Consider the following 12,904-nt stretch of genomic DNA (forward strand, 5'->3'; position numbering starts at 1 on the left):
TTTAGTGTAACTCTGGAGACTGTGTACACAGTACTAACAATTACAACATGCCACCTGCCTAATATTTTAATCCAGTTTTTTCCCAGTTGATTCCACACACAATATCTGGTATATTGTTGACAACTTCCTCAGACATGTTTTCGCAAGTTGGAAAGTTATCCATGCAAACCCAAAAGGTAAGGGAAAAGTAGGAATAAAGCAAAACAATTTTGTTTACAAAATAAAGTATTTCACCTGACATACAGTATATGCCATTTTTGTTTCCCAATACAGATTATAAGGACACATTTATTATTTATAGTCTTGCAACATGACAGAACAGTGGATCCCAAATCCCCACATATTTATGGATTTTATTTTTGTAATGTGAAAGTATTTCACACTCAATTATGATTCCAATCTATGCCATTTCAAGTTCCAGCATATATTTTGGGGGAAAACTATACTTTGAGTTTACTTTTCATACAGTGAATACTTAACATTTTGTTTCTGAAAGTGTATTGGGTTCTATAGCAAATGTACATGTCCTCCTGGAGAGAGGACTAGCCTATCACTAGGACACACCTCACAAGTGTAGTATTGTTTGATGGATTTATTGAAGGATTATCTCCTATTGAGACCCAAACTTTGAAGATAATGCACTTACCTAATAGAAAACAGATTTGTGCAAACATTTGCGTCACTGTGTAAATCCACAATCTTTCACCTTCATGTACAAAGCTACGGTCACAAAACTACGTACGTTTATATTGACATTCCAGGTCTTACAGGTTGCTTATGAAAGTGTTCTAAATGTTCATTTAGGCAAAATATCCACCTATCAAAAAATAATACAATAACAGGGGAAAAATATGTAATGAAATAGTAAATTGTCATTACACTACTGATTAGATTATACAGTAAACTGTGTGCAAGTAAACAAATGTATAGTTCCTCACTACCCTAACTATGTCTAGAAAGATCAGAAAATCCCTAAGTCATTTGGATCCGTTTGGTGGTTCTTCTAAAAAAGGCCCCAAGCCCATGTATGTGAGATTCACACCGACATTAAAAAAATGAAGCTTTCTTTGAATGCAGTCTTTCTACCTCTCTTTTGTCACTCTGGGAATTAATTTAGAAAATGGCACAATGGGAGTAAGTCGATCTGAAAGACAAAATCCATCTTATGGCTCCAGCACAACCATTATTAGGAATAGGAGGTTATAAATCCAATATAGACTTGGCCAGCAAGGCATTACCAAAGTCACCTCCAGCTTCTGAGTTGCTCATGGCATGGATGTTATAGGAGGCATCATGGCGGAACTGTTTGGATGATGAAACCACCATTCTGAGCCAGGGAGTAGTCCTTGTCACTGTGCCACCAGACCAGCAATTAGTAACCAGACGGAGAAAAAGAGAAAAGAGTATGAACTATAGTCCGTCACCAAAATAACACAGACAGGTGGAATGCATTTTCAAGCACCAGGCTTCAAACCTTGGTCCACGACTGGCGGATGTAGACGTCGGGGTGTCTATGTTTAACAATTACTGACAATGTGCCACAAAGTAGCCCACAAACATAACCCAATATTTAGTTCATCATGTGAATGTTCACCTCTGTTATGAGAATTCCACAGCAAACATGCCACTGGTTTATGCAACCTGTTGGATTATAGAAAATTGAGTTGATTGAGGTCCCAACTAATTTCCCCTGTCAACACACAAATCCTGCTTAGCTCAAAGACAATAATTACACACCTGCATATCACCATATAATTCACTTGCACACATACACGCAAACACTCTTTCTACAGGTTTTACCACCTGAGGCAGCAACAATGGTGCGTCTGTCTAGAATTACAGACAAGCAACATTCCGCAACTGTCATTCAACCATGGCATAATTTTTGCTACGGGTTGTGATTACTGAACTTTAGAGGCTGCCAAACTTCCAAGCCACAGCGGCTTAAGCAGAAGGAACATATTTTTCTGATCATGCGCAAATAATTAGCCTTAAACGGTCAGAATTTTCCACCTAGTGTTGTGTTCTCTGGTCTACCCTCCATGTTGTCTTGCCCCTGAAAACCTACTGACTGCATCTCATAATCAGCAATTTCTCTTGGCAAATATCCCCAAGCTAAACATGTTCACCAATGATTGATGATGTATAGGTCTATACATTCTTAAATTATTAATCGGGATTGATAAATGGAGGTAATGATATGGATCCTTTCCCAATAATTCTTTGAGGAATTCACTATGCCATCCATGACATTATAGTATTGAGTTGGGCAATATGAAATCTCCTACAAGTGAATTTACATGAGCTCTAATAACTGAACCTATTGCATTGCATTGCATTGAAGCATGTACAGCACTAGGTGCCTAAGAAACATAATCTCTACTGTAACACAGGGGCGTAGCCTAGAAAAATATTAATAGGCATCAAATTGACATTTAGTCATTTAGCAGACGCTCTTATCCAGAGCGACTTACAGTAAGTACAGGGACATTCCCCAGAGGCAAGTAGGGTGAAGTGCCTTGCCCAAGGACACAACATCATTTGGCACGGCCGGGAATAGAACTGGCGACCTTCAGATTACTTGCCCGATTCCCTCACCGCTCAGCCACCTGACTCCCTAGCCATCAACTCCCTGGGTACCTGGCTACGTCTCTGCTGTAACATATCCATGCTGATACTTTGTTTGGGCTGTTTTTTACATTCAACTGATCCGCCAGTTATGTCTAGCATTTGTCACAAAGACATGGACTATTCTGTGAATGCGACACAAACTGAAACAACATCTTAAAACCGCAGTGTGCCTTAGCATCTATTGACTACAAACTATCTATCATGTTCCCAAAGGGAGATTCGTGAGTAATCAACCTAGTGCAGAGCTAATTCATCTACCTGTGAGAGCACTCCTGGTCCTGTTAGGTCACTTTGGTGTTTGGGGACCTATTTGTCATGCCTAAAACCATGGCACTTGAATCAAAACAGGTCATGTATCTTGATACACAGATTTTTTTGTTAAACTTCCATTTTCCTAGACTGCATCGACAGGATATTGCATTCAAGGATTACTGTCGGTCTGAAACTCTAGTTAAATAGATGGGTAGGTGACCCATGTAAACATAACATTTACACCTGGAAGGTGAGACTCAAAAGTATGTGTTGTTTACATCCCAGCCTCTATTCCTGATTGACTGATTGATCACCTCAAGGGCAGCAGAGGAAGGCTGTAAGGTCGCTGGCATGTCAACACACCCATAATTGCAGGGAGATTCACTTTATGGATCGGTAGTCGAAGAAGACCTAGGCGGATAGGCAGTGAGTGAGGTCACTGACTGGATATGTAGGTGTGTATGTTTACCTGTGTTGATGCTGATACTCTCACCTGTTGTCGTTGTAATAGGACGACAACAGAGAACGCATCTCAGCAGACACATCCGGAGTCACATGTCCCTCACAGTGAGACGGTGATGTCACTGTCAAACACGGAGAGATGGCGAGAGGAGGGATGGGAGGTGAAGAGGAGAGATTAACTATAGGAAGGCTATGAAGTACAAACAACATTTTGTGAATGGCAGAACATTTGACATCTTACAGGGAAGTAGAGAGTTGTGGAAGTAGAACATCATGGACACATGCAGAAGTACTTTCAATTTGGTGTACATTCGCTACAATACAACTTTTTTAGATCATTGTCTTGCCTTCTCCTCCATATCTCTCATCTGACTGTTATCGCATCTAAAATGTGTTGTTGTTACTTGTTAATGTTATATGTTATAGTGTTATATGTTATAGGGCTATAGTGTTAATTTTGGTACATGTTACTATGTTACTGTGTTATCTGTATCTACTGTCTGCTGTCTACTGCGTAGATGTTGCTGGCCACGTCCTAAGACTTTCGCTGCACTGAAGCAATTTGGTGTATGGGACAGTAAAGTCTTTCATTGATTGATTGATTGATGTCTTAACATAACCATGTTCTCATCATTCAGCTCAGTCTTGGTATGTTTTCTGTCTTCAGACGACTTGCCACCAAACACACCTACATAATGGGCGCTGTTGTATTCCATTTCCCCCTTTATTCAGAGATTGTGTTACACACAGCAGGTGCAGAGATCAGGTGTCTGAAATGCCCAAACCGTCCACGCCCCCCCCCCCCTTGCCTGTGATCCGTCTTGTGGTTTTATGTCATTTATCAGGAATTGAATCACTTTATTCACTCATACGTTATCATTTTTGCTGACTTTTGTCTCTCGTGGACACAACTCTACACGGTGCGGAGGAGTATCTAAACCTGCATACCGATTTAGGTCGTGTTTTTTACAACCTGCAATTTCAGTCAACAATAAGACAAATCGCTCCCCGTGGCAGTGACCAGGTACCTATTTCATGGTAGAGGGAGCCCTGCTTAGTGGCCACCAGGAGGGGTTTTCTGGGACTTGGAGGCTCTATCTTCATGAGGTCATCGCAGCACTGCTGCCACTGACCTGCCAGAAAACAAACAAAAACAACAAACACATTTCTTTGATGAGAGTTTACTTTAACTTTCCTCGGGAAGTTCTTTTCAGCCAAACAAACTGCTGGGCCAACGGACTGGACCAAACATGATGCCATCCAGCACCAACCAGAACACTCCTTACCAATGATCTGCACATCATTACTTTGTGCGTGTACTTGTGTGTGTGTGTGTGTGTGTGTTTGTGTGTGTATGGTGACATAACCTAGTAAATCAAATAGCAAATTGCAATATGACAAACAACTAGCAGACAGACAGATATTTGAAACAAGGTCATAAAAGGCGTGCTGTTTGGAATGTCTGCTGTCTGTTTACCTCTTTGGCTCACACACCTATCTGCAATTACTATCTCAGACATCACCACAATAATATGCTCGTGCTTATTGCACTGATGATGACGATTATGCTCTAACACTTAAGTCATGAGACGGATGATTTCATTTCACACCCAGATGTATCTCGAGAAAGACTGGAACTTAAATTAAACTATCCTTCAGTATAGTAAAATATGTATTTACTATACTAAAGTATGTATGTTATTTTATTCTTGAATTATTTCCCAGAATTTTAAATGAATCTCTACAGACTTAAAGAAATAATTTTCTATTTGAACTATGCTGGGATAATCTTGACAAACGGGTTTTTAATGAGCGATTCTGGGAAATTGGAATTAGTTTAACGTTAAAACTGCAACCACAGTACCATCAACCGTGCCCCGACCAGTGCACTGACAAAGTGAAGGCCTGTTCTCAAACACACAATTAGTCCACCTGTCAAAGTGCCCTTCAAACATCACATCACAAAATGGCTGGTTTGGGTAAAGTTCAGGTTGTGAGGAAATTCAATTTATTTTGACTAAATAAATGAGCTGTTTTAGCTATTAAATGAGTAACAATACCAAAAGGGGTGAAAACTTTGTTTTAAACCAACCCTAGATGAGTATTTGACACAACAGGGAATCGATCCAGCAACCTTCTGATTAATAGCCCGATTCCCTACCTGCTCAGACATCTGACTCCCCTGCCAAGTCACAATAGTTGGCACTTCATAGCATTGTATTCCCTAGAAAAATCTGAAGAACTATTTCCTTCTTGTCAAACATTGTCTGTCAATCTCGCTGACAGTTTATTTTCATAGGATACAACCAACTTGCGTTGAAGTTGTCAAACGTACAATGGCATTAAGAGCTTTCAACGACCGCATTGCGCTTAAATTGTTGTTTAGATTTTTGATCAAATGAAACTAGGAAGAGGTTATCAAACAAATTAGGAAGAGGTTATTGGAAAGATTGAAGCTTTGCTTTCAAAGAATCTATTATGAGATGGCTCTTCATGACACAGAGCAAACATATACACAGACCTTCACAAAATAGCAGGAACTTAGATTGAATTGAAAGGATTATTTCTGAGAAATGTATTTCCTGTCAAACGATTGAAAAAACATTCACATAACTAAGTCAAAAACACTACATATTAGGTTGAGTTAAGTAAATCACTGTATACTATGCACCCACTCATTGAATATTTTAACATAATCAAGAACCAGTCCAGTATTTGAAGAATTCATTTAAAACAATGTTGAAAATCGGATAAAAAACATAATACTGTATTGTATTATTTCACTGTACCGAACATGGCAAACCTCCATGATGTCACCTTTTATTTTAACAATGGTGCCATGGTGTTCCATTTGGAGTGGTTGCTGGAGACCGGCTTGTTATAGCAGGACCAGATTTGCCTGCTGAGCTGGCTTGGTCGGCTGACACGGAGACTGACTTCAGTTCAAAGAGAAAGTGTGTTTCTTTACGCTTAAGACGCAGTAGCTTAAATAAGCAGCGTACAAAAGATTCGAACAACAAGTCTCAGGCTGTGCCCTCACAGTCATTCTGAAGATTAATGTGCCAGCATGAAAACTGTTACATTACAGGGCAAGCATACGTCGGTGTCTTTGTTCATGCATGCCCGCCTGCCATGTCTGTCTCTTTGTCTTCCTCTTGCTTGCTCCTCCATCTCTCTCTTTGTCTCTCTCTTTGTCTCTCTCTTTGTCTCTCTCTTTGTCTCTCTCTTTGTCTCTCTCTTTGTCTCTCTCTTTGTCTCTCTCTTTGTCTCTCTCTCTTTCTCTCTCACTCTCTCTCTCTCTCTCTCTCTCTCTCTCTCTCTGTCTCTCTTTCTCCCTCTACCTCTCTCCCTCCCTCTCTCTCTCTCTCTCTCTCTCTCTCTCTCTCTCTCTCTCTCTCTCTCTCTTTCTCCCTCTCCCTTTCTCTCTCTGAAAATCCTGTGGCGTACTGTTGACATACTTTGAAAAGGACAGTAATTACTCAAAACAGAAGGCCCAGGCAGGAATGACAGAAGCCTCTGTCTCCAATTGTTTGCACACAAAGTTACACATAAAGTAACAGACAGCACAAACATCTGCAGTTCAACTTTGGGTTTTTTGTGTACAAGAGGAAATCTCCCCCGAAACTTCAATGTACTCTCTGTGGATTGACATCTGGTGGGTGTTATATCATCATGCCTTGTTTATGTAGTGTGTCAGGTCTGTTTTACATTTCAATGCTTCAGTCATGATGTTAACATTGTCAACCAGCCATTGTTGCTTGCTTGACAACTAGGATAAATACCAATACATGAGGCATCCAGCCATTTGAAACCAGCTGTAATTACCTGCACAGCCAAAAGAAACACAATTGTGACGTGTAAACATTTGATCTTTTATGTTGTGGTGTAAATCTGTGGTGTATGCTTTTTCAGTTATACAGTCGATACGGTCAGTGAAGGTGGATGGGCCATCTGAATTTACGAAGAAGAACAAATGTGCGTGAAGCATGCTCTCAACTTAGGGTTGTGTGTGTGTGTGTGTGTGTGTGTGTTCTGTGGTCCTCGGAACTCACTCATGTCATAGAAATGCTGCCCAAAGGCCTCCATCCACTGCTGCGTGCCCTGGAGTGTGTGTGTGTGTGTGTGTTCTATGGTCCTCGGAACTCACTCATGTCATAGAAATGCTGCCCAAAGGCCTCCATCCACTGCTGCGTGCCCTGGAGTGTGTGTGTGTGTGTGTGTGTGTTCTATGGTCCTCGGAACTCACTCATGTCATAGAAATGCTGCCCAAAGGCCTCCATCCACTGCTGCGTGCCCTGGAGTGTGTGTGTGTGTGTGTGTGTGTTCTATGGTCCTCGGAACTCACTCATGTCATAGAAATGCTGCCCAAAGGCCTCCATCCACTGCTGCGTGCCCTGGAGTGTGTGTGTGTGTGTGTGTGTTCTATGGTCCTCGGAACTCACTCATGTCATAGAAATGCTGCCCAAAGGCCTCCATCCACTGCTGCGTGCCCTGGGGTGTGTGTGTGTGTGTGTGTGTGTGTGTTCTATGGTCCTCGGAACTCACTCATGTCATAGAAATGCTGCCCAAAGGCCTCCATCCACTGCTGCGTGCCCTGGGGTGTGTGAGTGGCCAGGGTGTGAGTCCTCCCCTCTCCACGCTGGTTTGTGTTGATGCAGATGTTCTGTGTGTGATGTTGTGAGCCTCTCTCTGACACGCATATGCTGGTATCCTGATGAAGACACAAAAAACGCGCACACACACACACACACACACACGTGTTGCTTTCATGTTTTTTGAATGAGCGTGATTCAGCAAAACCTATACCTAGGAACCATAATATCTTGTCATAAGCGTAACAGGTCAGATGGGTAGTCAGATGGCTGAGCGGTTAGGGAATAGGGATATTAACCAGAAGGTGGCCAGTTCGATTCCTGGCCGTGCAAAAATGACTTTGTGTCCTTGGGCAAGGCACTTCACCCTACTTGCCTCGGGGGAATGTCCCTGTACTTACTGTAAGTCGCTCTGGATAAGAGTGTCTGCTAAATGACTAATTGTAAATGTCAATTTGAATTGTGAGAGTGGGAAGGAGGGCAGTCGGTTGGTGCATGGGTCCACAATGCTGATGTGCTGAGCCGATACTGACAACAAAGACATCTGATATCTCACGTGGGAAATATTTGAGAACGTGCGTTAAAAAACGTTGAAAGGCAGTCAAACTGGATTCCTCTCACGGTTTATCGCCACCTATTTAACACCTATTTCCCTTGTGGAAAATAACAGCAGCAAAGTGTCCCCCTAGTGGAACAAGCATGCGTCTGCAGCGTCCTTCCCATTTGGCTATGAGGAAGTCTTGTGTCAGTGTCTTTGCATGTCTGCACCGGTTGTCAACCTTGTTGATGGTGATGGTGAATAACACTTTCTCCCCAGCCTCCATATCCTCTTGACTTTGGAAAAGCACGAGATGCGTTCCTTTGAGGACACCGTAGACATCGGTCCAGCATTCGGGCTCATTTTCAAGCTGGAATAGGAACGAATGCAATGATGATAGTGATGATGACAGTGACAATGATAAGAAGTAGGATGAGGGGGAAAAGGAGGTGAAGTTAACGCCTCACCTTAACTTTCAGAGGGCCGCAGATGACCTGCTTGGTCATACAGCGAGGTTGGCCGACCAGGCGACAGCACATACTGCCGTAGAGAGGCAGCCAGTAAGAGCTGTCCTCTGGAACACCAAACAAGGGGGCGATGATGAGAGGAGAGGAGAAGGAAGGAGGAGAAGAGGAGAGGAGGGGAGTGGAAAGGAGAGGTGGAGGAGAGGGGTTGAGGAAAGTAAAGGAGGAGAGGTGGAGAAGAGGGGGTGAGGAGAGGAGAGGGGTGGAAAGGAGAGGTGGAGGAGAGGGGGTGAGGAGAGGAGGGGAGTAGAAAGGAGAGGTGGAGGAGAGGGGGTGAGGAGAGTAAAGGAGGAGAGGTGGAGGAGATGGGGTGAGGAGAGGAGGGGAGTAGAAAGGAGAGGTGGAGGAGAGGGGGTGAGGAGAGTAAAGGAGGAGAGGTGGAGGAGAGGGGGTGAGGAGAGGAGGGGAGTAGAAAGGAGAGGTGGAGGAGAGGGGGTGAGGAGAGGAGGGGAGTAGAAAGGAGAGGTGGAGGAGAGGGGGTGAGGAGAGTAAAGGAGGAGAGGTGGAGGAGAGGGGGTGAGGAGAGGAGGGGAGTAGAAAGGAGAGGTGGAGGAGAGGACACTCACCTGTCGTTGAAATGGACAAATCATGTGTTCTGAAGCTGTCCTGTACATGGGCCAGCTTTAGTGTAGTGTGGGCCAACAGGTGGTACTTGGGCCCTCTAAGGATGACAACATACAGTCAAAAGACGATTTTGGGGTTCACAAATCAGAAAAAAACACAACTGTGTATTTTCAGTCTGGAATGTTGTGTACGTTATGTATGTTTTGCATAGCTGTACATTCTCTGGTCGCATGTTACCACACTTACTGCGGATTAAGAACAGGCACCTGGGGCGTGGACCCTCCTCCTGCTCCTCCTTCTCCCCCCGGCCCTCCTCCATTGGCCCCACAGCTTGCAGCAGTCTCCAGGGCGGCCCGCAGTTTCCTTCCGGAGGAGCGTCCCAGTGACCCGCTGAGGCCCAGACGGCTCAGTCTCCTGGGTCCTGCTGCCCCGGGGGCAAAGTCCTCCTCCACACAGCTGCTGTATAGCTCCACTCGCAGTTCAAACTCCGGGCCCACCTCGCTACTGGCCTCACGAAACACAGGCGGACAGACAGGCAGACAGACAGACAGACAGACAGACAGACAGACAGACAGACAGACAGACAGAAAGACAGGCAGGCAGGCAGGCAGGCAGACAAACAGAGAGACAGACAGAGAGAGAGAGACAGAGAGAGAGACAGATAGGCAAGCAGGCAGACAGGCAGACAGACAGAGGACAACAATTTTTTGTTTCCAGAATGACGTCCGTCAAATGAGACTTCCTTCAAGGAAGTCAATTAACGGAAGTCATTCTGTACATCTACGTATGTAGGTGAAGGAAAAGGATTGTGAAGTAATGAGAAACAAAACCTACAACAAGATGGCGTCCTCAAAGCAGATGTCTGTCAGTGTCCTGTCCACCATCACCAAGTCTGTGTCGTAAATCTCTCTGCCACATTGCAGGAGGCAGAAAACTGCACAGCGATGCAACTCTGAGATAAGGAGATAGCAGAAGAGATGGCAGAGCCGAGACTATTCAGAATCAACAAACCATCACACCCTCCCTGCCCAAGATTCACTTTCAATGTGACTTGATTCAAAATAATAAAATATAAGTTATTGTAATATTATTTTTGTAATACTTCTATTTGACATTTTATTGAAAATGCTCACTCATGTCACCCGTAGTGATATGTGCTTGGATCTAAACTCACCGCCTTTATTCTTGAAATACTCTGAATCTTTCCACATGAGCGGAATTCGCAAGTCTGTAAAAAAGCAATGTTCCATCAGTCCAGGTTGTCAGATGGCAGATATGAGACATGCTATGCACGGGAATGTTGTGCTTATGGGTGTGTTCACTCACCTGAGATCGATACTCGGCCTGTACAAGGCAGCCTGGAATCCAGTGACCTACCATCTGATGGCCTTGTGGAAAAAAACAAAAAATTAAGGTTTAGTTCATCTCTTCCTTCCTCCTAGCTTCCCGGCGTCTATTCCTTCATCCACCCATCATCCAATCCATCTGCCCACTCCCTGTTACAGGGAAGAGGGTACAGTACCCTCTTCCCTCTCTCTCTCTCTCCCCCTCTCTCTCTCTCTCTCTCTCTCTCCCTCTCCCTCTCTCCCTCTCTCCCTCTCTCTCTTCCCTCCTTCTCTCCAACTCTCTTCCTTCCCCCTGCCTGCCTCCCTCTCTTTCTCTCCCCCCTCCCGCCCCCCTCACCTGCGTCCAGCTCTCTGGAGGACCTGCGCCTCCTTCACTCTCTGAAGCTGGCTGAGGAGGCCCAGGATGCGGGCGTTGCAGGTTAGCAGGCTCTTGGAGGCCTCCAGGGCCTGTTCCCTCTGGGAGCAGGCTGCCAGAAGCTTACTGGCCCCCTCACGCATGCGCACCTCCCGGTCAATCTGCCTCTGCACCTCGCCGTCCTGAGACCGAAGGAAGGGCAGAGGGGAGAGAGAGAGAGGAGATGCCTCAGACAAACGTAGCGCAGGGGCTTGATCACATTCGCAGTAGGGCCTTGGAACTCAGGTTTCTGTGAACCTAACGTGTCATATCCTGTGTCAACCAGGTGAGAGACCTAATCTATGTGTTGCCATCTGCAGTCTTCTGGCACTTCAACTGAAAAGACAAAAGCGATTTAAGATAATCTGTTGTTTGGTTACAAGGGCTAGGCTATGTTAGCTTTGTCATGTTGGATCATGGCTGCCAGGTTCCGTCAATCATCAGCCTTTGTCAGACTGCACAGTCATGTCGCTGATCCTTAACTCTGACAAACCTGGCTTCACACACAGATCCAGATTGGTATGTTTGATTGGGGCGGTACCCATGCAGCCATGGGGTTTTGGGATATGCATCATGCTAAACAACAGAGGAATGTTTTACTGTCAAGTAAATGGCTGGTGACAGTTTTCTTTTTTTCACTGAAGACCTTTTATTTATAATTTGATGTATTGTATAACGGGCTTAACATCCATAGATCGACTACAAGTTTAAGTGAAGGTAAAGGATAAGAATGAATGATATGAGCTCTTTGATTAATTATTTGTAGTGCTTCTGTTAGGTCACTGAAGTCTCCTGATTCATAAGCTTCTCAGGAATGCATAGCTGTGCTTGTGAAAGCATGAATCAAGGTCCTACAAAAGATTTAGCTTAGCTAATACATAGACAATACACTTAGCTAATACAAATATTGGCAATTTCTGCAATAAAACACACAGACACACAAACCATTCAGACCTCTATGATAAACGTTTGGTTTCATGATAAAGTCAATGGAAAATAACACACTGATGAAACCTGAAGATAGTTCCAAAACCACATTCTGAATCGTTGAAATCCAAGGACAGGTTCCCGACATCTCTCGACTCAACTGACATCAGTACAGCGATGACACAACCGTAAAGCAACCTCCATAATGACATTGGCCGGGTTTCCCAGATTCGTTAAGAAGCTCTTAGCGCAAAGATCTTCTTATGAGCGTTCTAAGAGCATTCTAGAGCGCTCTTAGAACGTTCTTAAGACACTCTTAGCGTTAAGAGCTTCTTAACAAATCTGGGAAACCCGGCCATTGATGGTTGAACGTACAAATGAACACTCACCAGCTCATTTTCCCACATGTTCATGATTCTCTACGCCCTTCTCAAGTCCGGTCACTCTGAAGGGTGACGGTTTCTAAAATGCTTTCGTATCGATTTAACAGACAGTATAGTCCGACTATTGAATGGGTTACTGCTCCGGTCACCGTGAACTCCAGGCATGGTCGCTGTCTCATGGTGCCTCCCCAACAAAAGATCAAAATAGTTCTAAATCCCATAATAGGGACGTGGTGTAAGGGATTAACTGTGTGGATTACCAGTCGGATTAAATGAAATCTGTTATTTCAA

The 12,904-nt window shown here is 44.1% G+C and overlaps 1 protein-coding gene and 1 long non-coding RNA gene across 3 annotated transcripts; both read right to left on the reverse strand.

Moving 5' to 3' along the window:
• Positions 1 to 3,437: 3,437 nt before the first annotated feature.
• Positions 3,438 to 7,568, reverse strand: LOC146220485 (uncharacterized). The gene is made up of 3 exons (XR_014750895.1): positions 7,398 to 7,568; positions 4,374 to 4,478; positions 3,438 to 3,467 (listed from the first exon to the last, which is right to left on the reverse strand). It is a non-coding gene; the product is annotated as an uncharacterized LOC146220485 (long non-coding RNA).
• A 212-nt stretch (positions 7,569 to 7,780) lies between these two features.
• On the reverse strand, positions 7,781 to 12,747 carry LOC146220486 (rhotekin-like). Of its 2 annotated transcripts, XM_084693912.1 has the most exons (10): positions 12,620 to 12,747; positions 11,247 to 11,446; positions 10,890 to 10,951; positions 10,738 to 10,791; positions 10,398 to 10,515; positions 9,810 to 10,067; positions 9,566 to 9,660; positions 8,943 to 9,049; positions 8,717 to 8,845; positions 7,781 to 8,056 (listed from the first exon to the last, which is right to left on the reverse strand). In XM_084693912.1, the coding sequence occupies exons 1-10, from the start codon at positions 12,641 to 12,643 to the stop codon at positions 7,871 to 7,873; spliced, it is 1,233 nt and encodes a 410-aa protein (XP_084550038.1). In that variant the 5' UTR covers positions 12,644 to 12,747; the 3' UTR covers positions 7,781 to 7,870. The 2 variants fall into 2 exon arrangements, with proteins under 2 accessions (XP_084550038.1, XP_084550039.1); XM_084693913.1 differs by lacking the exons at positions 7,781 to 8,056; positions 8,717 to 8,845 and having other exon boundaries at positions 8,931 to 9,049.
• Positions 12,748 to 12,904: the final 157 nt, after the last annotated feature.

The sequence above is a fragment of the Hypomesus nipponensis genome, chromosome 27 (genome assembly GCF_054491055.1).
Source record: "Hypomesus nipponensis isolate SF chromosome 27, ASM5449105v1, whole genome shotgun sequence".
Taxonomy (NCBI): Eukaryota; Metazoa; Chordata; class Actinopteri; order Osmeriformes; family Osmeridae; genus Hypomesus; species Hypomesus nipponensis.